This window comes from Phlebotomus papatasi, chromosome 1 (assembly GCF_024763615.1).
Source record: "Phlebotomus papatasi isolate M1 chromosome 1, Ppap_2.1, whole genome shotgun sequence".
NCBI classification, from domain to species: Eukaryota; Metazoa; Arthropoda; class Insecta; order Diptera; family Psychodidae; genus Phlebotomus; species Phlebotomus papatasi.
This window is the reverse complement of record NC_077222.1, coordinates 41,584,473-41,612,389: the sequence shown is the minus strand read 5'-3', so window position 1 is coordinate 41,612,389 and position 27,917 is coordinate 41,584,473. Positions and strand designations below refer to the sequence as shown.

The 27,917-nt window shown below is 32.8% G+C and overlaps 1 protein-coding gene across 5 annotated transcripts; it reads left to right on the top strand.

Moving 5' to 3' along the window:
* Positions 1–27,917, top strand: LOC129799758 (progestin and adipoQ receptor family member 4). 5 transcript variants are annotated; one of them, XM_055843964.1, is made up of 10 exons: positions 1–334; positions 4,948–5,078; positions 5,155–5,520; positions 11,364–11,474; positions 11,593–11,697; positions 19,517–19,620; positions 19,945–20,082; positions 20,162–20,192; positions 20,423–20,532; positions 26,127–27,917. In XM_055843964.1, coding segments are annotated over exons 2-10 (1,074 nt in total). In that variant the 5' UTR covers positions 1–334; positions 4,948–5,077; the 3' UTR covers positions 26,235–27,917. The 5 variants fall into 5 exon arrangements, with proteins under 5 accessions (XP_055699939.1, XP_055699938.1, XP_055699940.1 ...); XM_055843963.1 differs by having other exon boundaries at positions 1–530; XM_055843965.1 differs by having other exon boundaries at positions 1–548.

Below are 27,917 nucleotides of genomic sequence, written 5' to 3'. Positions count from 1 at the left end.
TCCCTCAGTCACTCCGAGTCGGTCGATGAAAACGGTTGCCCCAAAGCCGTGATGCTTCCTATTCGGTGACCAGGCGAAAGTGGGGCCCAAGGGTCAAATAATAAGCAAAATTGTGGTCATATTTTCGGTGGTAAAAGTTACACCGTTTTTTTCCGGGGCAATTCTCTGGTGCACATCGGCCTGAAGTTCTGACTCCAGTGACGAATAATCCATTCCTCCCTTGAAAAAAAATGTGAACCTATGGGAGTCCTCAATTAGTGCAAAACGGAGCACACAGAACTCCAGGAATGGTGCTTTTTCCTTCCAGTTCTGTGTAAATCAAAAGTGCTTAAATGTGAGTGAAAGTTGCAAGAAAGTTTTTTTTTCACTGGCATTCTGTGCCTCTCTGCCATCGAGCCTAAAAGGACGAGAAGCTTTCTGTGCTACCCCTCTGCATTCCACCCTTTTGGGGCCAAGTGCAAAAAAGGCGGCTAAATGCGCAAACTCTCGGGCACCGTCACGTGAAAACGCCGTTGAGGGCCAGTAAATAAGTGGGGCTCTATATCTATGTATTACATAAAGAAATCATCCATTCCACCAAACCCATCCTTTTCCCCAATGCTGTATAAATAGTGCAATCATATACCGTGGCAACTCGTGATTGTTGCAATCACAAAAATAGGAAAATTTTATACGATTTCTCTATAGAATACCCCAATCCACGCATAACCCAAAATGCCATATCCTCTCACATTCACTAATTGCTTTAGGAGTGCGAGGAGTCTTTCGTCATTTTTTGAGCCTACGCTTTTTTTAGGAGTTGCCTAATAGAAGAGGATTGTAGTTGAAGCGGTTCAAGTTGGTGATGACCCAAAAAAGTGTAAAAGATTGTGTTATCCAACTAGAAAGCTCTAAGTAAAAAAAGCCCTTTCGAGTTCTTCGTTGAGAAAATTTGTACGACCTTCTCTCACCTCACCGTTTCTCTCCTTTTAGAAAATTCAGGGGTTTATCAATTTATTTTTGGAACTGCATTAAAAAGGAATTTCTTATTCCAGTTAATTCTTTGAATTAATATTTATAGTTTGTGGCTTACCACTCTTAAACCCATATGGGATTTAGTTAAAGATTCAACAAGTACGATTTGCGTGTGACCTGTGAGTGACAGATCGACCTGATCGGCGCTAATGTGCCACTCCTGATCAATTAATCGGCGCCAATATGTCACTATGATTCATTAATCGGCTTTAATCAGAGCAAATGTCTCACTTTAATCGGTTGACACTTTAATCAGTGTTACTCTTATCCATAATTGCAGTTGATCTGAGCTTGTTTGTGCCGATCGATCGCTCTTATCGGCATGCATCATCTAATTCAAACTGATCGATGCCGACGTACCACTCTGATTGGTTAATCGACACACATCTGTTACTCTGATTATCTGGCGTTATCACACTTGCACATTAAAATTTTAATGTAATTCACATTAATTGTCGCTTGTGGGCGTCCAAATATGTTATTTGTGTCTTTGAGTCACTTAATATTTGGGGTTTTTCTATTTATTGATAATGAAGTGGACTTGGCCTGCAAAAATAAGTTTAAATTTACCTAAAGCATAAATATTTTTCACATTAAAAAATTAAAGAGAAAATCGCATTAATTTTTCGCATTAATGATATAAATCAATTTATATCAAATTTTGCGGGCCAAGTCTACCTCTTTATCAACAAATAGATCAAATTTTGAATATAAAATGATTCAAACACACAAATTACACATTTGGACTCTCACCAGCGACAATTAATGTGAATCATATTAAAATTTTAATGTGCAAGTGTGATAACAGAGTCAGATTACTGCCACTTCTAGTTTACCTAGTTCTAGTAAAACATGTCAAACAAGTCCCAGGGGTTCAGTCTGGAAGATGATCAGCTATAACACACTAAATTTTTATCCTAATTCATGCAAATGATGTTGAGATATTTGACTTTAAAAATTGGAAAATTTTCTTTATGAGCTTATAATGACTGGGTTGCACGATATCTATAATTCTGTGGCAGCCACGATCCCGAAAAAACCATAATCCCGAAAGGTCCAAAACCCCGGATGGTCAAAATTCTGAATGGATGGAAATAGCACTGAATAATTCCCCAAAACACAGAATATGGTAGCTAAGATTCTTTATAGGTAACCTCGGAGTGCTTATGACTCGAAAAACTGCAAAGTCGTATACCCCAGTATTGGAAGAATGTGCTAAGTCCATTGTAGACCGCTCAGGAGCGCCTTCCCCGCAATGTGGATGATTCTTCCGTGCCCCCAGAGTTTTCTGGATAAGGCGGTGCATTATGTTACGTTTTGTCACAGTGAAAATGCCTTTTCCTGATATATTCAGTTGCTTGCACCGGGCGGGACTCGAACTCACAACTGTGAGAGTCGAGTCAGATATCTCATCCACCCAAGGCCCAACGGTCTTGCCCATTGCGCCACTGAGATCCCCGAATTAAAGAAGAGTTGGATCAAAGAATTGCGTCGAGCAAACTGTTCATGGCGGCCGAAATGGATAAAATTAGTTCGATGCGATTTTTTAACCATAAAATTCAAGCTTATCTGGGTCTATAGCTGATAATTTTCTTTTTTAAATAGTTTGAGCACAAAAGCCCAAACAAAGAAAAAGTTCATTGAAATCAGTTAATAAAAACATAAGAGATAGATAGAATTCGGTTCATTTGGATATAGATGTGGTTGGGGTACAGTGGGGTGAAGTAGGGACGGATGGAATCCATCGTTAGAAAGATCTCGATCTCAGATAACTAAAATTTTATCAAAATCAATTCATAAACAAAAAGAACATGGTCTGCTCAAGTTATTTTCATTTATAGCTCAGATCAGGAGGGTAGGACGAGGATAAAGTGCAACCCATCTTTGGAAAGCTCTCGACCTCAGGTACAACATAAAAAAATTCATCAAAATATAAAATGGAGGTCCCGAAATATTCAACGTCGAATTTTCGAAAATCGATTTTTTAATTAATTGGATCTTCAAATCAATCAGATGAAAATGGGTTATTCAAAGATTTGTAGCATTTAGTGAGAGCTTTCCAAATCATTAATTTTTGTAAAATTCTGTTAAATGGAACCGTAGATATGGCCATTTGGAAATACAATAATTGATGTCTTCTCGCTCGAACCAGGGAGGCCAACTGGGCCTATTTTTATCGAAAGCTCTTAGGCCCAACTATAACATACTAAAATTTTAGACCAATTCATGTCATAGGGGCTGAGTTATCACCATATATGGAGTCGTCCATCTGATATTTCCCTTTTGCCGAAAACCACCTTTCTGTTTTCTAGTCAGAAACGTACTACGTAAAATCGGCCGGACGGATAAACGGGCACGAAAATCGGTTTTTGGTGGGTATAATATTTGCGATCTATTAGAATCAAAACGTGTATACGTATATGAAAATTTTCGCCACATGAGATTGTAGAGAATCTCAGCTAATTGCCTCCAGTAAGTGTAAGTGCAATCGCGGGAGTTCCTATGACACTCTTTTAAATTAAAGATTTTGGATATAGGGATTTTGACCTTTTCGGGATTATGGTTTTTCAGATTCTGACCGGTACCTCTAAATCTATTTTATGTATGTATTCATTTATTTTCATCTTGAGGTATCACCCACTGTCAATTTTACCTGACCCATTGTCAATTTTAATTAATTAAAATTGTATTTATGTCGATTAAAAAAAAACTCGACTTTGCATTCGGCCTCTATGTGTTCGAATTTCGAATTGCATTCAGTGAGCTTCACTTTCCTTAATAATTTCATGGGAAAAAATTGCAATGTATTTATATAAAGATTAAGCTTTGTTTTTCATTAAGCCATGTTATAAAAGCATTTTAATATTTGATCCCAATCCAGACCACGGGAGCAGGACAAGATGGTAGAGTTATTGAAAAGACAAAGCAAATAGTTTTCAAAGTCTCATATGGTTGGAAATTGATGCATCACACTGCATTTTTCTACCCGATAACTTTTGCAGAAAACCACAAGTTGATGTCTTTCTTAGCGTTTTCGAATTATTGTATATTATTGTTAGTAATTTTCCAAATTGATAAACCCCTAAAAATTGCCCCATTTGCACGCGCGGCGAGACTGAGATAGACATAGAGAGCTTTCGCATTCGGGTTGCAGAGTGAAAATTCCAATGTGCTTTTGACACAATTTCAATTGAGGCCAATCAAACGGGAGAATCCTATGCAGATTGCAATGTGCTTATAATTGATCTTGGGGGCCGCAGTCGTCCTCAAGTTTAATTACAGATTACATCTTTAATTAAATTCCTTCCATACACAAATACCATGTTGAATTTGTTTACTCCCTCGGGACCAGACGGGAGTAAATTTATTAGCCACAGCATGGGACAGACATTAGGGGTGACACTTGGCCCAGGGATATAGACACGATCGTTTCAGAAGTTTCCCTCTTGTTGCGTGCGGGGATTGCTTTCGCGTGGCAGCTTTTGTGGCTGCTTTCGCGGCAGGTTTCCATGCTGGGTGGCATCCTAATACTTCCGGAGAGTCGTACTTGATGGTCAGGTCAAGGTTTACCCATTCATTCTTTTCCACACAATGTGGTGTTCACTAGATGGATTTCAAGTAAAATGCTATTCATTTTCACCCGAAGCTTTTATAAGACATTCTCCAATTGTTTCATTCAGACATCCCCACGCAATTTATCTTCTCTCCTTCATCAGTTGAATGTGACTGAAGGAAGATACATGAAAAAAACTCTCCATTAAGTTGAAAAATTGTTAGATAAGGAATTAAAGTGCGAAAAATTAAGGAATAGGAAAAAGTTTATTCATTTCTAAATATTCTTTCCCACTATCCAAAATGATCCTGAAATAAATTTTGTTCGTTTTTCTTTGTATCAATAAAATCTTTGATAGTGATTCTAATAATCAACTCTAGGAGCCAACAATAATGCAAAGGAGATTAAAACAACTCTAAGGACCGAAGATCCTCGAGAGTAATTGTTTTTTTATCAACACAATTCGTTAAGCGACAAATAAAAGAAGGAAATTCAAATTGTGATAAAAGTAGTGAGTGAAAAAAAAACATAAGGAACATCTTTGATTCCAGATAATAATTTTTTTACACAATCCCCTCATTAAACAGTGGCGAATCCTCGTGAGACAATAACGTTGTTGGAAGGGAATGAAAAAATGTCATCATCGGTGGTTAATGGTTCCAGTACATCGAGTAGTTGTAGTAGCAATTCCGTAGGTAGTGTCCAGTCTTCAGTGATATTTGCGACTCCAACGGCATCAGTCACGCCCTGTGACCCCGTAGCGAGCCCCATGAGACTGCTAGAGCGTTTGCCTGAGCGCCAGGATCCTGAATTGCTTAGCTGGGCAGATATGCCTCAGCATCTGCAGTTCAATCCCTACGTCCTCACCGGCTATCGACCGCTCCAAACTGTCAGAGGTTGCATGTACAGCCTCTTTTACTGGCACAACGAGACCATTAACATCCTAACACACGGTGAGTTATTTCCCTTTGGCACGACACCCCAATAGCACTAAATTTCTAACGTCCTTACCCTCCAACCACCCCCAGAACTACTCTCGTTGCAGAGAGAACACTATCCAATTCGACTCATCTTTCACCCCAAATTTCTCCCTTTTCCTATATCCATACTTCTGCACCAAGGCTTTGCGACAATGCACACCATGAAAAATTTCTTCAGCAAAATATCGATAGTTCTAATTGAAAATATTATCAAACATTTTGTATCTGACATAGTTGTGTATTATCTTCAGTTCTTCCGGTGTTCGTCAAAGCATTTATTAAAAGATTCTAATTGACCAACTGAAGAAGACCCATTGCAAGAGTCGAAGGCTGTGAAGAAAATTAAAATTAAATCCTTTTGGGTTTGAGAAATAGACTATCCTCTGAGGAACACCGGAAGATCTAAAGATAATGAAAATATTGTGCTATTGACGTTTTACGGTAAAAAAAATAATTTGTTAAAATATAATTTAAGAAACTGATAAATTTTATAATATTGAATAATCCTTGTAATGAATAAGCATATTAATTAATTTTGGAAGCCAATTTTAGGTGTAATTTAAAGGAATTTGTGAATAGGTTTAATTTTTTCCTCAAAGCCTAATTTTAAACTATATTCGAAATTAACTAAGAAAACACACATGGCATGTGAAAATTTAATATTTGCATATTATTAATCATTGGGATCTGAAGTATATTTTTTATAGTACAGCTTTCATTCAAAAAATTGCCGACTAAATAACTGAATAATTTTTTTTAACAATTTTAAACTCAGAGAAATATAATATCGATAGAAATACTCATAATTTTTTTTTATGTTTAAATTCTTGAAAATGCATGGTATGATTTTAAGCTATTACTCATCTGTCAATAAAAAAATTTGTTTTTTACGATTTCGAGCAAATCTATTAACTTATTTTCATAACTGCGAGAATGGTTTCTCATCCAAAAGGATTTTTAAAAATCAATTCTCAATAGTTGAATTTTCGAAATTTTGAAGGAGGAGGAAATAATCTTTAAATACTGTTTTCAATGCATAAGAATGTGAATAGAATATTTTTTTAAAAGCTATTAAAAGAAAAAGCGAAAATAGAGCTTTTTGATCTTCGTTCAAATGAAATATCAACAAAGGGTTTGAATTATTTTGCTCAAAATAGGGTACAGTTCTTGGAACTGGGAACAATTTACTTATCCCCGAAACCGTTTGAAACTACTCTGAAAAAAACTATCTTGTTAAATGGACAAGTGGATTTTGTTCAAATTTTGTCAAAAGGAGTTGTATGCCAGTTTGACAAAACATTTTCTCACATTTTATATGGAAAAACATCCTTTTGACAAACTTTTAACAATATTCAGTTGGCTGCTGATTTGACAAAACTTTTCCATATCCTGTATGGAATAACATCCATTTCACAAACTTTTCTTGTTAATTTTTGACAAGACATTTTTTTCAGAATAGTTTACATTTATTATGGAAGTATGAATATTTCCAGTAAATTAAAAATTGTTTCAAACGATTGATAAAAATATGCTCTCTTTAAATCTTTAAAAAACAAACCTTTAAAGAAACAATGATTTAATTTCGTTGTTTTTTAAGAGCAAGAAGTTCATCTAACTTATCTTTAAAACCTTAAAATAAAAAAAAAAACTCTTAGAACGTGATTATAAACAAAGCGTCCCAAGTTTGTGGAATTCTCGAACACAAGAGATAAAGCTATCCGAATCTTTTAGAACATTTTTTGGGTATATAGAGGTTTATTAATGATTAAATTCATTCACAAATCGTAAAACTATTCTGAATTATAAAATTGACTGGGAGAAGTGTGTATTTTAGAACATTCTTGACATTAGTAACGCTTACGCGCAATATATTCGAGAAAAATAAACCAAATAGGAATACTTATCCGATTCATTACCGATGAAGACCGATGCAGTCGCGTTCGAAATTTTAATACCTTTCCAAAAAATCTGAATTTAACCAAATCGTTTAAAAATTGCTCTCCAAAATGACTGACATTTGACCTTCATTATTATATTATATAATTCAAAATGGCGAATTTTCTGATCATAGTTATGTTTGGACGAAATGTTCGCCTGGACTACCTCTAAAGCATATCTGAAAATCATTGAAAAAGCTTGGGCTAATTTTGAGAAAAATTAAAAAATCATGGTTATGGAGGGAATAGCAGGGGGGATGGAGAGGGCGAATAAAACATCTAGAGATATTGTTTTTTTATTGATGTTCATCGAAGACTGGAAGTCGATATTTCTTATTGTTTGACCTCTAGTTCGGGAACAAACTTAAGAACAAACTTAAGAACAAACTTAAGAACAAATTTAAAAAATTTCCGAAATAAATTATTCAAAATCGATACTTAACCAGTTCATTACCGATGAAGACTGATGTAGCCAGGTTTGAAATTTCAATACCTGTCCAAAAAATCCAAATTCAACCAAGTCGGTTGGAAAATGGGCCCTCCAAAGTGGTTGACCTTTGACTTTCAATAATTCAAAATGGTAAATTTTTCGGTTATGTATGTTTGAACGAAATGTTCATCTGTATTGCCTTTAAACTATATCCGAAAATCATTAGAAAAGCTTGGGACACTTTTGATAAAATCTAAAAAACATGGTTTTAGAGGGGATGGTGGGAGTGAGGCGGGAAGGGATAAAAACGTCTGGAGATAATGTTTTTTTATTGGGGTCACCAAAGACCGGAAGTTGATATCCTTTATCGTTTAAACTCTATAACGGTGAAAAGTTGGAAAAAGCGGATTATAAAATGCTCTCTCTTTGAGTTCGAGCAGTAGTAAATGAAGAAAGATGGAAGAAGTGGATTATGTTAATGAAGTCAACTTCAATTATCAAAAGTTTCTAGTTTTAAGAATTTGTCACCTGGCCGGATGATTGGACAGATTTTATAGTAAAAATGACAAATACCGTAATTTCGCAAATTGTTTGTTTCGGAAGATCAAATTTGTAACCTGGGAGAAGGGGGTGTAAATAAATTTTGAGGGGTTGATAAATCGAAGGATTATTTAAATTAAATTGCTCTGTGTCTCTGTATCTCTGTCTAACTGTGGAATTCAAGCAATAAACATGAGCAATTTTTGTGAATCCCTTCCAGCCTAATGATACGGGGTATCCCATTCAAGTAATACAAAAATCTCACCTTCAAGTAAATTCGTTACCACAGAGAGACATACTGGGCATACTTTATTTAGGATAGAATGACAAAGTCAAAGAGAGGAAATAAAATGAGCTTGAATTGAATTGAAAGATGAATGCTACCAATCGAACTGAAAAAGATACTTTTCTACTTTCATGTTTTAATTTTCCACTTTTCCATTATTTCCTGGCAAATGCTATAGTGCTCCAATGAGGTTAATCTGGGCCAAAAGCTCATCAGCAAAGCACATCGTCCACCTCACACAAAGTGGTCAATATTTAATGAAGCACCATTATGGCTGCCAAAAATCACGCAATGGGTAAAAAAGGGGGTTAAAATTCTTCTGACAATGAATCTACGGGGCGTAGATTTTAACATTGTGTAATAATTCATTTTGAGAACCTTACCATTTGGCGACCAAAAGGTGAACTTCGCACTTTCCAAGGACACCAGTGTCTGTCGCGGTAGAAATACCCTCCAACACTTTGCATTACAATTAATGTGTTCCGGGAAGTGATTTATAGGGAAGTTCCCGCTCTTGGGGATGGTGGAAGAAATGCCACTTTGAATTTCACTATGCACACCATATAATGTCACGCAATGTCTCATATTTTTTTACAATTTTATTTCAAATCAAAAGGGTTGTTATTGCATCTATTTTCTTATTCATAGAAGTATAATAGCTCATCGAAATATGAAAATTTAAATAAAAAACTCTCATATTAATAAATAAAACTTGCTAGAGCATGGAAACTTTGTACGAATAACGTTTGATAACGTTGATGTCCAAATTGTCATAGGAATAAAGATGTGTGGTTAGTGTTCTATATAGTTAATTTGTGCTATAAAAAAATCAATGAAAACTATAAATAAAAAATAAAATTTGCTAAAAAACACATTTGTCACTAAAAGTTATATTTGGTCAGTTAATAGTCAATTTTAATTAGTAAAAATCACGTTTGTCAAAAATTACAAAAAAAATTGGATTAGTAATAATTTTAGTCAGAAAAAAAAATTAATTTGGTCAGTAAAATAGTTAAATAGTAGGTTAAACTCTCTTTAGCCTTTTTAACCTTTAACCATTTTAACCTTTATGGAGTTTCCCATCTGAAAACACTATTGAAATCTACCCGGCAAGTTTTTCCATATTTATTTATTTCATTCGGTCAATAAGTTTTTTCTTTGTCCATGCATGGTGTAGAACTTGAGTTATTAAACTTAGATAATTTTCTTTTTAATAATAGTGCCCCTAGTGGTGGTCTTACAAACTTCTGATCTTAAAAAGAGTTGTGGCATTTTACGATATCTATCTAAAATGGCCTTACTTATCCTAATTAGGTTATTCGGAGATTAGATTTAGATTCGGAGCTAGAGCCATTTTAAGGCTTTTTTAGGACAGAAGTGTGCAAGTTTGTTCTGGTAGCTTTTTGACCATTGACGTACATGTTTCATTTGACGTTTATTTGGTTTCAACGGTTTTTGCACGCCTCTGCTTTAGGACGAATGGGACATCGGTGGTGTTCCAAAAACAAACACCTATTTTTTCGATTTTTTTCGGACTATTTAGAAGACAAAATTATTTTTTATATTCAAAAAAATGGTTTTTATTTTTAGGACCCCGTTGTCCCACACGTCCTTACAAGGTTAAGAAAAACAAAATTGATCACTTACAGTCAGAGTCATGGGGGGTCGGTGGGCCTTAAGTTTTTTTTTATCGAAAACTCCAAGACCCAGCTAAAACATACTAAAATTTGAGCCCTTTCGATGCCATATGGACCGAATTATTGAAAAAAAAACAAAAAAGAAAATCTTAAAAATAGCAGATGGTTGGGTGAGGGGCGGAAAGTCAATTCATCAAGTTGTAATTTTCACCCTATATATAACCTTTCCGGAAAACCGCAAATCATTATCTGCCTTAGTTTCGGAGTCATTAAGCTCCAAATAGCAGCGGTACATACAGACAGACGGAAAACACATTTTGGTAAAGTTTGAGCGCGATCGGAGGACAAGAAAATTTTTGATGATTATAATAGGTGAGATTGTTAAAAATAATAATCCTTCTGCATATTTAATTCAGTGTTATTGGGTTATCAGAACTTCTGAATGAAAGCCACCAATCATATAGTAATTTTATTACTTTCATAAAATTGAATATAATAATTTATTAGAGGCTATCAGAACTCGTTATAATCTAATTTAACCTGTTTGAATCATGCTTGGAAAATGAGCCATTAAATGAATCCTTCCTCAATCCTACCACACTTTTATTGTTTTCGCTGCTTTTGCCATTTGTAAATTGTTAAGGCCATTGTTTGACGACCAAGCACAATGCAAATTTTAATAGCCACGTAATTGGTCAATTGAGGAGGAAACAGGAGTAAAAATGGATAACAGCAGTTGGAGAAAAATCAATGACCGTTAAATGAAAATCGATATTGATGAAATGGAAAATAAATCATGCTCCAAATTGCATTATCAACACAATTAACAATGGAGAAATTTGTGGGATGGGAATTGGCTAAAGAAGGATAATAAACGTGATAAATATGAAGTTATGGTGCACATTTAACTATACTAAATGTATTTTAATTTGCATTATACAGAATCCGCAGAAGTGTTCAAATAATATTTTATTATGATTTTTCAGGCATTCCAATTGTATACATCTTGGCTATAGTTCCAGCATTGATGCCTTGGGAAAATGATTTTCGATTTCTCTCCTGGTGCCACATCATCGGAGCTGTTTGTCCATGGATTGGTAAAATCCTTTAAAATATTAAAATACTAGTTTTTTATAAAAAAATATTAATCATATAAATTTAATAAGCTTTAATAAAATTTAAATACCGAGATATATTTATTTCACATATTTTCAGGGAGTTTCGTTTATCATTTGTTCATGAATCTGGAAAAGGGTGAGTGCATCTACTACAAGTTACTCCAATTGGATATGTTAGGCATCTGGATTAGTCAAAGTTTTGGTAAGTTCCTACACTAGTAGGTCATATACCGAAATTCACGTTCATGTATCACCAGTGATTTTTTTTTCGGAAATTGCGTAAACGTTGACTATTCACAAAATTCCAATTATTTCAGTTTATTTTATACTATATTTCATTATTTATAGTTTCCAAACAATATTCAGTCGTGAATAATTTTATCACTCACGCGAAAGTTTCGTAGAATATTTTAAAAGTAGCCTTGTTAAATCAATTGTCCTATATTGTTTTTATTAGCTTTTATTGCCTAAATAATTACTTAAAATTCTTAAATATATTTTAAGCTCTCAGATAAGAAAAGTGAAATTGTAATATATGAGTGCCTGACAGTAATGGCTCTATTTCAAAAGTGTTTTAATATTTAATTTCATAATTATTGGTTAACACCATTAATAATTTTGAATATACCTTTTTACCAAAAAGAAACCATTTCCCTCTTGCATGAAAATCTCAAATTATGATTCACCTCTCTAAAAGATTTACCCGGAAAATTTTCATCCCAAGCTTAACAGTTTTTGTGGAAAGTTGCACCCTTTTCCTAATGCCCAATGCCTAATTAATTATGTAGTTAAACAAGGAATTAACTAGCATAACATTTGACGTACTTTATGGTGGTAATTTGAAGTGCCGAACACGTATGTGAGATGCGTATATTTTAGAACCATCTCTTATGGTTCATTAAACATTCGCATTCAGAATACTGATAGGTACTCTGCTAAAAAAAACTTCTCCAGTTTCCTATTTTTTGCCCACATCTTCCGGAGATATTCCACTGCCTCTCAATTAAAAAATAATTAAAATATTTTATGCCAGAACAAATTTTCAGATAACCCTCAAGAGGGAAAATAGAGCCTCAGAGACCTTTTATTGATCGAATACAATGGAAAGAGAAATAAAATTCTAGAGTATAACCGGTTCCCCAAGAGAATAGATATTCGAAGATCAGATTCGAAAGCCAAAGGCTGAAATATTTCCTGTTCGAAAATCAAAGTTACGAAGCTCATACTATTCCGACCACATTATAATTGCTCTTTAACCCTTTAAGGACGAGAAGGTAAAAAATTGAGGGTCAGAAAAAATCATTTTTTCTAACTTTTTAGAACAAAATACAAATTTAGAAGGCTGTAGGCAAAGTTTCATTTTTGGGTCACCGGTAAATTGAGGCGAGGACCCTGAATTACAAGTTAAAAAGAAATCGATGATTTTTTATTGTTTAAATTGTATATAACAATATACAAAAAAAAATTAAGAAGCTACTTAGACGGTAAGAGTGCCTATGCTTCGTAAGATCCCAAGTTTCGTAACGACTAAAATTTTCCTATGTTTCACAATAAATGTAACTCATCGTTTCCATATTTTTAAAACTAGGGGAAAGTGTTCAGGTTTCAAACCACATTGCGGAGTAACATTTATTGAGAAACATAAGACAAATTTAGTCATTACGAATCTTGTGATTGTATGAAGCATGGGCACTTTCCCCTATAGACGGAAGCTAAGAAGCGTAGAGCAGATTTGCAAGATCTTGAGTTTTTATTAATCTATCGGAATACTTATTTACAATCTAATTATATTTGCTGTTGTATTTCGTGTGTAGAGCGTACGGCCTATTCGACGCATGTCAACCCTCTCGACGGCTGCATCCCTTCAATCCAAATCCTTTGTTCCTTTCACACGCCCAACGCCTACCATCCCAATGCGGGTGCTGAAGGTTGTTATATGGTCCTCTTGTTGCTTACGGCAATTAACATCAAGTACTTCAGTGAGTGAACATCAGTCGCCGTGGGCAGTTCACTCTCAGGAAGTTGAAATAAATATGGCAACCTAAGTTTCCCATTTCCCCTTTATAAGTTTGTAATTCTATTTAGATGAGCTCCATCAGGCCTTACATGTGGTAGAAGAATCTGCTAAGTCCATGTGTAGACCGCCCAGGAGCGCCTTCCCCGCAGTGTGGATGCTTCTTCCATATTCCCAGAGTTCTATTTAAGCAGAGGCGGTACATGCATATTACGTTTTATCACAGTGAAAATGTCTTTTCCTGGCATTTCCTGGACCGGGCGGGACTCAAACTCACAAGTTTGAGAGTCGAGTCAGAGATCTCTCCACCCAAGACCCAACAGTCTTGCCTATTGCGCCACTGAGATCCCCACTGAGATCAATTCAATTTAACTTATTTTCATCACATATATAAAATTACGTTATTTTTTTGTGAGATAGAGATCTAATGGTTAAAAGTTATAGATCTCTGGTATACCTATAAATCTACCTGTCGAAATCACTTACTAACCTTGATTTTGCTCTCCATCATCCTTTGACAAAAGGGTTTTTTAGAATCTATAAGATGTATTAAAAATGGTTTAAACGATTTTCTTTTATATCAGAGTTATGAAGATAGCCAATTTGTGAGTTCATTCAATGCAACAATGTAAATTTATTGATATTCTCTGTAGCAATCAGTATCCATAACAGATATACCTGAAATTACTTCGTAAGTCTACCATATAATCAACTCTATGAATATTCCACACATTTCTTCGATACTCCATGAAAGAGATAATAAAGTCATGAATAATTAAAATGTACTTACATTCTCTGACTCTATCCATTCTCTCTTGAATGTGCACTTCTAATGGAAACTTTTGGAATTCTGCTGATAGCTTGTCTAATCCAATTATCCCAAAACTCCAAGATTTTATAGTCAGTGAAATGTTAGAATGTTCACATATTATTTACTATATTATCAATGGATTACATACCGTACGTAAAATCAATTTGATTGAGAACCCTAACTAAAATCTCCTTCTATACCCGTCCTGTACCCGAAAAATTTATTATTGAGAAAAGTATTGAAACATCCCAGCAGAAGGCAATTCATCTCATTGATTCTGCAAATCCTATAAAAGCTTCCAGAAATCCATGGAAAGCTACAATTTAACGTTATGGAGTATTGACACAAAAAGTTATATTCAATTACGTATTAAGTGACCTTTTCAATATATCCTGAGATAAAGATATAAAATATGTGGAAAATTAAAAAAAAAATAAAGGTCTGTGAGAAGGATAAAATTTAGATAGGGATAAAAATATATTTAACATGGGAAAATACTTACATGCTCACAAAACTTTTGGGTTTCAAAACTGTATTATCTGCTTTGTTGATTTTATGAAAGCTATGAAAGTTGATTTAATATCAATAATAAATTATTAATTTTTTAATAATATATATGTGCTTACAGAAAGTCTGATTGACAAAATATAACAGATGTACTAAGTTTTTTCGTTTTGTTTTTGTTTTCTCAAAAAAAGTTTTTTTTTTAAATTTCTTCTTGGAAAATCCAACTTTTCCAACTTTTTTTTGAAATTCCATTTAAAAAAAAAATCAGCAGATACATACATTCCTTGGCTGCATTACTTGTGGGCTCTGTCTTTACTTATATGGCCATGGCCTCTTTGCAAAAAACTTTACAATGTCACAAACCTATTTTGGAAAACCTCAATATTAAGAATATTTTATGTATTTTAATAGCACATCACATTTTGTTTTGATTTTCGGAATCATTTTCTGGAACAAATTTCAACGAGTCCAGAAGTACCATAAAGCTATAAGACATGCCACAAGTAATCCCGCCACCCTATGTCACATGTTTCTTAAAATTTTATTTTTCTATAAGACATTTTACTGCTCGAACTCAAAGAGTGAGTAGTCATATCATTCGAAGATCTAAAAAAAATCAAAAACACATTGTAAAGTACAGAATAAATACTCGTTTTTATTCTGTTCTGTCGTTATTTTTCGACCTAAAATTTTCATAGCAAACAAGTTCGAAAATATCCCTAACTTAAGTAGACACAGATATGATTAATTTGTTAATCTCTTAAATTTTTGCTAAAATTTTGAATTACAGTCTTGAAGCCTAACAGGTAAAATGTCTTAATAAAGTTTCTTTCTCAAAAACTGTAAAAAAGAAACATTTTTCTAAATTTTAGATGAACTTCAATTTATTTTCCGCATGAGCACAGTTTAACAGTTCTAAGCGTATTTCAGGGCTCAGAAGTTAACATTGTGAATAATTTCCTTAAATTTTATTTCCTCCGTGTCGGCTTCAACTTTTTATTGCTTGAACTCAAACAAAGAACAATATACGGTAAATAAATCCTTCGATTTTTTGATACAGCTATATCTTCACTTTATGTATGAGCACCCCAAGAAGCTCATATATTTTGAGTCTAAATCTTTGAATATTACTCTCTCTGCAAAGTTCAATCAATAAAATGCCGATAAAGTAACGGTATTTGTCTAATTTCTTTGCTTATCTTATCTGTTATTAATCTAGATCTAGAATATAAACGGTTTGAGATATCGACTTCAGGTCTCCTATGTCGACTCGCCATTCTCTTTGGGATTTTCTTTCTGAATCTTTCTATGCCACCCAAAAACATGTTTTCATCACTAGAGCACGTCAGTCAAACCATAGGGGAGACTGGGGCAAAAAGTAACAAAACAGATATATTTTTTTCAAACTACTCGAACGCTCCAGAAATTTCTAATTAGCTCAGTTTTATAGGAAATTTACCGCTCTACAACTTTGTGAAAGTAATTTTCCTCTATTTTGTAAGGAAATACATTTATCAAGCCGTTTTATAAAACGTAATTTTGTGACCATTCTCAAAAATGCTGAGGCAAATAGTATCAGGCATGGGATGTTATCACATTTTAATTCGCTTTGTTACGGGATTCCGTAAATTAAAAAAAATCATAGATAACATATTTTCATAGGAAATTTATTACTCTACACGTTTGTAAAACACCGTTTTCTCTATCTGAACGATAATAACGCTTTTCAAGCTATTTTAGAAAAAAAAAACACACAAAAGACTGCAAATCGTTTGACCAATGCAAACAATCGGCGACACATGACATTGACGTTTTTTCGCCGTGAGACATAAAAATTGCTTCAGTTTTTCTTACTTTTTGCTCCATCCCTTTTGTTACTTTTTACCCCAAGTTGTCGTTCTTAATAAAAAGATTTATTGAGAGAAGAATTTTTGTAAAATTCAAAAATAGATAGCGGCTTTGTATTCAAAGAATCGAAGTCGTTTAGGAAATAATCATCAGTGCATAAATTTTGAATAATAAGTGGGTAATAATTGATATATTCTTCAAGGAAAATATTTCAAAAATAGGGCCAAAAATTTTGATATTTTTTTGTTTTCTAAATTCCTTGTTCGAATTCTAAGAAACATACAACATCGAAAAAGGTCTATAGAAGCTATCCATGGAAAAAAATGAAGCCGCTATCTTATTTATCTTGGAAGATATTGAATTTTGAAATTTTCGATTTGTGACTTTTTGCCCCAGTCTCCCCTACTTAATTAAGAATGATTCAACGTATTTTCATGTATGGACAAAATATCCATAGACTAACTTAACAATCTACAAAATAGGCAAAATGTATCGAATAATGAAAAAACACAATGCATTTTCGTGATATTCTAGGAACCAAGATTTTTAAGAAGAAATAAATCTTCTAAGGAAGTCTCACGAGGTCCCAAAGCCAGTATCTATAACCCTTTCCCCTATAGCTCTTCATACATTCGGAGATACACCCTTATAAACAGACGGACAAACACTCTGATATTTTCTTAAAAATCATATGATTAGGGAAGTTTATGTTGTTAAAAATTAACACCCATGAATAAAATTTCAAAATATCAAAAAAATTAGTGATTTTCTTTTGTTTTCTTGATAGAGATCTAGAAAAAAGAACATGATAACGGGTTCAAGGTCAAAAGTTTAAAAGGCTTTAGAAATCATATTTCTTAACCGATTGGGCTAAACTTAGATTCATTAATAAGGTCTAGAAATTTTTGATAAGACTGAACCGATTCTGAATGAGTAGTTTTATTTCTGGTTATTTTGAACTAGGATTGAATCGGTTACACTGAGAGAAATCCGAAAAAGTTAAAATAACATTCCGGAAATGTTAATTTTACCCTGCAGTATTGATCCGAAATCGGTGTAAATATTACCCTTTTTAGGTGTATTGGGGTTAAAGTTATCATTTTTCATGTTGATTTTACCCTCAGAAGGTGTAAAATTAACATTAAAAATGTTGATATATTTGTACACCAAAAAGTGTTAAAGTTATGAGGAAAAAAAGTTAATCGCACCCTCTTTTTTTTCTCAGTGTTACAGGTTATAAACCGACAATTAAATTTTATAAAAAATCAAAGATTCCCAAAAAAAATATACAAGCCTTGTGTAGGTGCCTAGGACAAGGTGGATGAATCAAATTCAGGATCTTGCCTTGGAGCGCCTTGAGATCGAACCCGAACATCTTCTTAAAGTGGCGGAAGATCAACAGGTGTGGGCTGGTAAAGTAGATGACGTGGGCTCGCGACACCAGTGAAGATAAACGGTTTAAAATTATGGTGATGATAAAAATCAATCGTATTACCGTAGATACTGGTGAATTTGCCCCCTACGGACGGTCTTTAGTGAACCGATCTACTGTATTTAATAGGATAAGACCATTCTTAAGTCCTGGAATTCAAGAAAATCTAACGTAAAGTCAATCCCGGAGGCCAAAGTTACTCACATGGGTAAGTGTGCCAAATTTCGGCATAGTTGCATGCAAGCGTCAAAGTCTCAAGTTTGAAATGTAATATTTTAAATGCAAATTGATTTTTTTATTCTTTCTTCTGAAAGAGTGTTGCTTGGAACCTTGAAAAGAGTTTACCGTCTTTATTTACTCTAGAATCATACTTAATACATTTTAAAATGAATAAAAATATAGACATAGCTTTGGTGCCCTATTTCGGCCACCTTCATTCTCATAGTTCCTTGCCCTTCGGGAATTCTTCCAATATCTTTTTCACGTCATCTCGTTTTTCGAAGCTACATTTTTTGTTATTCTTTTGCAATGTATAATTTCTAGAGTACGTAAAATCTAAAAGTTCATGTAAATTCTAGAAACAAAAAAGGTGGCCGAAATTGCAAGCTGGCCGGAATTTTGCACACTTACCCTATACTGTATTTTTAAACTATTATATTTTTCGAGTGATTTGTACTATAAATCGGTTTAAAACTGTTGTGACTGTATTAAAACTGAGTCAATAGAAAAGACTTTGCAATAGAAGCGCAAGACAGTCAAATAAAACTAGATACTTCTGGGACATATTTATTATGAGTTCGAAAATTCCGCAAAACTGTGATGCTTTAACAATCTGTTTTCTTTTCTTTTCCAATTTTATTGCTTTCTATACCGACTATAACTTTCTTTATGAGTACCTAATCAAAACCAATATACATTATCAGTAACTCAGTCAGTACTTTTGAAAGTTCGAGCACTATATGAAGAATTTAGTTGAGATTGTACCAGCGTAGACTTGGGATTGTGAAAGATTTTTACAGATTTTGGCACACAAATGTTTCTACTAATATGAACAAAAATACGAATCGATTTATAATTCGTTCAAAATTTAACATGAATATGTCGATTCTACTGTGATGTGGGCGAGATAAAAAAGAAAGCTTCTTAGTGCAAAAAATACAGCGATATATCGAGAAATATCACACATTAATGGAATATTGAAGCAAAAAGGGCCTCTAACGACTGAAAAAATTATTTATTCAAAATTTCAACCAACTTTTCATGATACTTTTTTCGGCTCTTTATTGTTTTTTTTTTATGCGTGTTCCTATAACTATCAAATGGATTGTGTAATTTCGATTATTGGTGGATGATTGTTTCCCTTCTTGTGAGCCTTTCTTCCTGTGCCTAATACTTTCTTTTTTTTTCAGGCGCTCTACCGATGGTGACGGCGACAGTATTCTGCCTCGGTTGGAAACTAAAGTGGTCGTTAATATTGGCTTATTGTATGCTGAGCCTCTGGGGACTGTACAAGGTAGAGTCACCGTAAATATAAGCACAAATGAGGGTTCAGAAGAAGCGACATAAGAAGTAAATTGTTGTATATTATGCGTTATTTTCTTCCTGAGCTTTTTCTCCCCACAACAAATGGGCGTTTTATGTGGCTCAAAAATTAATGCTTTTTTTTTATTCATCGGATTGTAATTTTACATTATTGAGAATTTGTTCTTCACTTGGAAATAAAAAGAAATAGCAAATATTGTAAAATTTATGGAGATTCCTTAGTGACGGATATTTTTACGTTTTTTTGGTGCGGCTAATCGAGAGGCACAAATGAAAAGATTAATTCTATTTTCAGGCAATGACGGCACTCTCACCGTGGCAGAGACGCCTGTGCTTTTTGCTGCCCTTCATGATGAGGGTGCTCCTGACAATGTTGCGCACCCTGAAGCTTGCTGGCGGAAATCCGGCCGCTCTCACCCATGTCTTTCTCCAGGTGAAATTAATTGCCCAAAATTACCTGTGTCATTGTGTCTAACTCCTACCATCCCCGCTTTAACATGCTCCACAAACAGGACGCTGTCTCAGCTCTTGGCGGAATGATCGGTAATTAGAACAGATATTAAATGAATGAACATCTATACAAATTACCTCATATGTCGTAAAGAAAGTACTAAAAAGTAGTATAATGTACAATATTAAGCAAGCGCCAATTTCTATTTTAAACCTAATGTTATTACTGTACAAGTTTCAACACTTTTGCTATTCAGTGTAATTTCTACTGACTAAATTAAAATCTGTCTTTCTCATTTCACGTGGAAAACTTACTCAATTAGGAGCACTTCATATTCCCGAAAAGTGGTTTCCCGGCAGTGTGGATCTCTACTTAAACTCCCACAACATCATGCACGTCCTTGTGGTCCTGGCCGTGTACTCAATGCATCAGGTAAAACACAGACACATCTCGTAATTTTCCATAGGGGAAAGTAGAGCTACATGAAACACATTCTTGATTTTAATTTAAAAATCACCGTCTTATTCAAAGAACATTTGAACGAGAGTATTATGATTAGAGCTTTGCTTTTCGAAAAATAAATTCTACACTGAGAGCTTTACCATCATTGTTCATTTTTACCTTTTTTGATGCAAAAATTCTCCGCTCAAAAACTGTTATATTCAAAATATTTTCGAAAACCTTTGCCTTTAAGAATCAGCTATTAATCAAATATAGCAAATAAAAAAATAAAAAAGGGAAATATATCTAAGATCTTTTCGAAATCTATAGTAACAATATTAATATTCACTGTGCGACTAGTAAACTTGTTGTCCCATTTTTTCTTCAGAAATCGTAAGGAGGATTTTTAAATTTGAATGTAATGGCGGTAGCACACCTTTTAGATCGGGAAAATTTCATGGGATCGAAATTCACATCCCTTTCTTTCTCAAACATTTTGCATATGTCTATCCTAGTCTTTAGGACTCTTCTTTTTCTTTTGAATGTCACACCAAATTAAATTTAATTCAATCGAATTTTGAATGAGAAAGAATGAAACATCGATATGCAGAACATTTGGGAAAGAAAGGGATGTGAATTTCGGTTACATGAAATTTTACCGATCTAAAAGGTGTACTGGGGCCATAACAAAGAGTTTTTGGTTTCAAAAGTTTGCTGATAAGAGACTCAACACACTTACCAATAATGTTTCGAAATAAAATTGCAAGTTTGCCAGCCTATTCACTTTAGCCAAGATATGATTCGGTGTATTATAACAGTTGAAAGTTATTTTTTTTTGTCAGGAATGATCACTTAAAAGAGACTTCAAAACTATGCATTTCAAAAAACATTCGTGAGGGTATTTCAAAATCCGAGTTCTTTAGTGCTCTGCACCAGTGAGTTTCAAAAAACCTTCTCTGGTAATTCAATTTTGGGAAAAAGTATCCTAATTGTCTAATATAATTCCCCGGAAATGTGTCTTGGATAAAATAAACAGTCTTGTAGACTTTCTATTTTACACTTTACTTATTGTTGTAAATTTACCAAATTTGCGGGAACGTGTATTTTATAGTTTATTAGCAGAGATTTAAATTTAAAAACATAAGGCAAATTATATGTCTTGCCATGGGACTTTAAATACTTTAAGCTGTTTTACTCTTTCTCCTAAGGCCCCAAACATACTTTAACGACTGATCTTCGAGATTATTTAGAATGTAAAACTTGGCAGTAGAGATTTATCCCAAATTGCCATACACTTGAAAGCTTAGGATCCGATTTTATAGGTTCTTTGCATAAATTTTCTTTACATAATTGTTGATCCGAGCCCTGATACAACTAAATCCATGTCCTTCCTGAGACCCAGAACTCGGAGCCCGACGCTCACCCTTCCGTGGTTCTTCCAACCTCTCTGGTTTTTCCTACGAATGCTGTCCTCTCCATTCCCTTCTAGTGAAGGGAAAGGGAATTAACTCGTGAATTTTAAAAATTATAAGCGTTACAACTTTATAGAAGAACTGACTTTAGAAGAACTGACTTCTGTAATCCTTTCAGGCTAAACTACAATTTTTACAGGCTAAATATTCTTGAGGATTAGCCTAAGGCTATTTGGGCTCTAAATCTTCCTATTTTTATGGCCAAATTATTTAACAAAAGATATTAAACGAATTGTGAAATTAAATTAAATGGGCTGATGTTACATATTTTTAATTACAAATCTACTGCAATTTGGAGATCCACTGGTAGTTCAAAGTTAACCCTTTAACGACGAGACTCTTACACTTAAGTCTTACATCTAACCTTGGAAAGTCCAACAGAGTCTGATTCGGTGTATTTTGTGCTTCTATGAACGATAGGGATAAAAATAACCCAAAAATTAAGGTAATTTTTCTGACAATACCAATGAATAATATTTTTCGCTTTAATGAAAAATATTACGTATGAGTATTGTAGTTTTTATCGCCAAAAGGGTTTTGCTTAAAAAAAATTGTAAGTATAAAAAATAAATAAAATCAATTATGAATTTGAGAATTTAAAAATTCGCCATTTTTGAGCTTAAATATTTACTACATAGCAAATAGCTAGAGACTTGCAAAAAATATAATAGATTCCTTCAACCTTCTACTTTACAATTATGTACAGACATAAGAAAAAATAACTTTAGGTAGTCAGGAAAAATTATTTTTTTTTATGGGACACCGGTGTTCCAATCGTCCTTAAAGGGTTAAACTCCACGTATTTGCAGTATTTCAATTATTAAGTACTGTTAACCAATTAATAAATACCTGATTAATTCCAATGCCTTAAATACTTGAAGAACAACTTGTTAAATGCAAAAAAATAAACAATATGTATAACACTTTACGCACCTTACCTTGTGTTACTCAGGAAGCTACGGAGTAATTGAGTTGCACGTACTTAATCTTTTCCCATTTTGTATAAAGATCATATTTAGAGTAGGACGTATTTGTATAGGTGTAATCTCTCAGAAGGAAACTTTTTAATTCAATGACAATAATAGGGTAAAGTGCCGATGCTTCGTACGATCCCAAGCTCTGTAATAATTAAATTTTTCCCATGTTTCATAATAAAATTTGTTGAGAAAAATAGAAAAAAAATTAGTCATTATAAAGCTTCGGATCGTATGAAGCATGGGCACTTTCCCCCATATGGTATTTTTAGAGCACAGAAATGGAATATATCCAGTTTTTTAATTTTTAATTAACAGTTTTTGAGTGTTACAAGATTCTATATTAATAGTCTAAAGGCAACGTAAAACAGCTTTATTTAAATTCACCCAATGACAAATATTTAAGAATCTTGAAGATATCTAAATTTATTCCCTTATAAAATATCATTACTCTAAAATAAATTCAAAGTCACTGTTATAAAATACAATGGGTCAATGTAACCCTGTTCTTCCCTAAATATTTTTTCCCTCACTTTGCAGCAGTGATTGAGGAAAAGAAAAAAAAGACATTCTCAGTAGATTATTGAGCTGTGGTTCTGAAGGAAATTACTGCCGATACGAAAAAATTACTCAACCGCTACTTTTGTGGTCTATTCCGATTTATCATTCGCATTGTGAGACTAATGAAGAAGGAAAAAATGACTCTTTCAGATGTTACAGCTTAAAGCTCTTTCTACTAAGTCATTTGGTGTGTGATAAATTGCCTTCCTTCCTTAAACTCTGTAAAAAGATCCTAATGGTATAATTTTCTTATGATATCAATTTCAGTTGTACAAAATTTTTATTCTTGAACATTCCGGTGATGTACCTCCCACATTTTAATAAAGGCATGCAGGGTTGTTTAATACACGTTTTTTCACGTTCATCTTCTAAAATGAATAAATAATTTTGTAAAATGTGATAATCTTAGAAAATATCAAAGCCTACAATTATTCCACTTAATCAAGGGTTGTGAAAAAAATATAACTGTTTATAAAAAATACGCATGAATGAAATAATTCTGAACTCGATTATTTGGAATTTTAATATTGGTCTATAAAAAACTTTTTTTTTTAATCTTGAGTAATATTTTGAAAAAAAATATAATCGGTTTAAGTAAATGAGTAAAAACTAGTCAATGAAACGGAAAAGAATTCGAGATATATCTTTTTGTAAAAGACATGAAAAATTTAAAAAATCTAATGTAAAGCTAATATTTGCGCACTATTATAAATAAATTATTCAAGACTTTCTAGATATTTTCTTTTTAAAATTATATTTCCAAAAATCAATAATATATTTAATATTTTCAGGATTTTCTGCCGAAAGTAAAAAAAAAAACCATTATACAAACATTAGAAATTAGAAAGGTTAATTTAAAGGTTAAACAAACCCCAACACGACTTGAGAAATTTTACACAAAAAATGCTAAAAAAAAGAACAAATTTTAAAAAAGGAAAATCACTTTAAATTTAAATTTCGAATATTATAATCAAAATTCAAAAAATTATATGAATTCGTCAATTGACCAACTTTAACCCTTTAACGGGTGGGTGTTTGTTGATTAAAGTTTGTTGGAAATATGTCCTTCTAAATGCAAAAAGTTATTGTTATAAATTTGTCAAAAGGGTGCTCGTCAATTACAAATAGTATTGAAAAATTAATTACCAATATATTTTTCATAAACTTTCAATAAGGTTGAGTTGGTCAATTGACGAATTCATATAAATTTTTGAATTTTGATTATAATATTCGAAATTTAAATTTAAAGTGATTTTCCTTTTTTAAAATTTGTTCTTTTTTTTAGCATTTTTTGTGTAAAATTTCCCAAGTCGTGTTGGGGACTTTTACGCATTTAGTTGCTCATGTAAAATCGGCTTCCCCGCACAGGCAATAAGGGTTTTAGGGATAAGCGGTTGAAAAGAAGTGAATGAATAAATTATAATATTCCTTTGAATAATTATTAATAAAGATAAATAAATTGTTAATAGAGACCATTAAGAATTCTTCTCAGTTGTCAAAGGTTATTAAACAAGTCCTAATATGGGCTTCACGTCCAAGTTATAGTCATAAAGCTTCACTTCTCTAGTTTCTTTGGGATTGGATATAAAGAACAAAATAATCTATTGAATCTTGAGAAATTATTCAAATTGCTTTTAAAGAATTTCAATTTTCGAAAACTTCGGAAACTTGGCTAAACCTCCAGTCTGAAAACCGTGTAATACGAGCTTCAGACCTAAGGCTTAGCCGTATCGCTTAACTTCTTTAAATTCTTCTCTCAGAGAAGATTTTTTGAAAAATGTTGACTTGATATTATTATTACGGATAAATGATCCGTATAGGATTCTCAAAATCCGATAAAATTATTTGTTATTTAAGATTATGAAACCTTCGGGAACTGGGCTAAACCCCCTATTAATAACCCGTGAAAGAAAAATTTATCTTAGTCGATTAAGCAAAGTTTATATTCATTAGACCGGTTTTGGATTTTCTCAGATGAACCGGTTTTGCATTGTCGATCAATTTTTAAATTTCAGATATCTTTAAGAATGATCTATGATTGGATTTAAATCGGTTATAAATCGATTTTAAATCGGTAAACGTAAAAAAAGAACTGAAAGTAAATTCTAAATAGATTATTAATTTAAAAGCAATCATGATAAACATTTTTGTGTATTGAGACACAATTCATGCTTTCCGTTAATTGGAACAGTCATCGTTTTCTTCTAGATTAACAAGAATTTTTGAGAGTGGGTTGTTTGTTAATAATTCGTTCAATCTGACTCTCTTTCATACGTTTTAGAGTAAATGACAAAAACAAGGCTTCCTATCAGATTTACATAAATTTAATGTAATTTGGAGATATTGTAATCCCATGTAGATCTGATTATGAATTATGGACGCACATCTCTTCATTTTAAAGATGTAGGATTTCTACCGAAAATCTCCAGCTTGTGTTTCATTCTTCTCTTTTTTGTTTGTCCCATAAAATAATAAACAATTTTACATTGTCGTTACACTGTTCTATCAATTTATTTTCCCCTTGAGCTAGTGTAATAAAACCCACATGAAATATTCTTGTAATTTAATTTTTTTTCAGGCCACCGTCTCGGATCTGGATTGGATGTCAAAGACAAAGTGTTCAGATAATGGAACAGATGCCAGTATTAGTCCGCTCCTCAACGAACAGCCCCACATGGAGTTGTGACGGGTTATTAGAAAACTTATAGAGGACTATCGTAAAGTTTCGCGAAATTTGGGTTTTATTTTCAGAATGATGAATAGAATTAATTTAACTAGATAAAATTATTGAGATAATGGTTAAAATGACAGGGAATAATATGAGTATATAAAATGAATGAGTATATAAATAAATTAGGAAAATGTTTGCAATGTAAAAGTTTAGAGCTCTTTTACATTCTCTCTCAAAATGTTATACGTTACGATCCAAAAAAAAACAGAAAATAAAAACACAAAAAGCCACTGTTTGTTGCCTCTGGTTTCCCACTTTGAAAATATATCTTCTTTTTCTGTTGGATAAAAGTGGACATAATAATATTTGGATTTTAAATAAAAAGTTTTTAACACACGACTATGATAAATAAAAATTTCACTAAACGATACTTGTTGAAAAATTTCATATTTGAAAGAGACAAAGAGATGGAGAAATTTCTCCGATATTTCCTTGTACATATAAATAATCTATACAAAAAAAAAGAATTCTCTATTTTATTACAAATTCAATTTCTTGCTGCATATAATAAGGATGTATGGAATATTATTTTAATGAAAACAAAAATAATGAAAGGGATAGAAAGTCGTAGTGACAATGAAGAAATTTGTAGCGAAAATGGTCTTAGCACATAAAAGGAATCTAAACCAGATTTAATGTCTGAGAATCAGAATATAAACTCACGTGCCATTGAATTAGAAGAAAAAAAAAACTATTTATACATATAGAAAACCACAATAAATAAGAAATGAGGTTATATAATGGGGAGTAAGTGAAGGTGGATTTATTAAAAAGAAGCACCTGAGTGCTTTGGCTTTTACATACAACAATTAGGTGCTTTTTTCACTTTACTTTGCTTTATTTAATTTATTCTCTATATAAATATTTTTATCTCATTCGAAATAAATAAAAAAAAAAGATAACAAATTTTTCTCCAATCTACCGTCAGTTCTCTACAAATTGTCACTATCTTTTTCCACAGATTAATGAACAAAAACAAAGCTAAATGAATAAATTGGAAGGGATGTGAAGAATAAATAGATATCCTCATTGAGGGTCAATTAAGGACGAGACAAAAGCAGCTCTGTAGAAATAATAAATTGAAATCTAATAATAATGTGTAAAATGTTTCCTAATAGATGAATTCTCTCTAGATAGTTCAAAACTAACGTTAGGAGAAAAATTTTCTGGGCCTAAATCAACAAAAAACTTTCCTCATCAAAACTAAATAATTTTGCAAATACACAAATGGTATCCAAAAATTCACTCCATTAAGTGTTTATGTTTCTCGAATTCTCTAAAACTTTCCAAATGCAAATTGATCACACATGTGGCATTTTTTCAGAGGACATTGAACTCTCAGTAAATTCTAAAATATCAACTATTTTGCATATTTTCTCGTAAAACTTACATAGAGGGAAATATTTGACCAAATTTTTCTCATGAAAAAAAAACTGACTTAATAGTATAGTATTAAAGCAATATACCTTGATAACATATACATAATATAGGGCTTTTTACTCAATTTGAAAGTGCTAGTTGCTTACGAAGAGCCATCAATTAATAATTTTATTGCTTCAGAATTTCCTGTGAAAGTGATTTTATAAATAACTTCTGCTGATAAATAACGAATAAAAATTTAAACTTTTACAGAAAAAA

Coding starts and splice junctions, on each gene's coding strand:
- LOC129799758 (XM_055843964.1), top strand. Junction 11,475..11,592: donor AGCTGTTTGTCCATGGATTG/GTAAAATCCTTT, acceptor ACATATTTTCAG/GGAGTTTCGTTTATCATTTG. Junction 20,193..20,422: donor AGCTCTTGGCGGAATGATCG/GTAATTAGAACA, acceptor TTACTCAATTAG/GAGCACTTCATATTCCCGAA.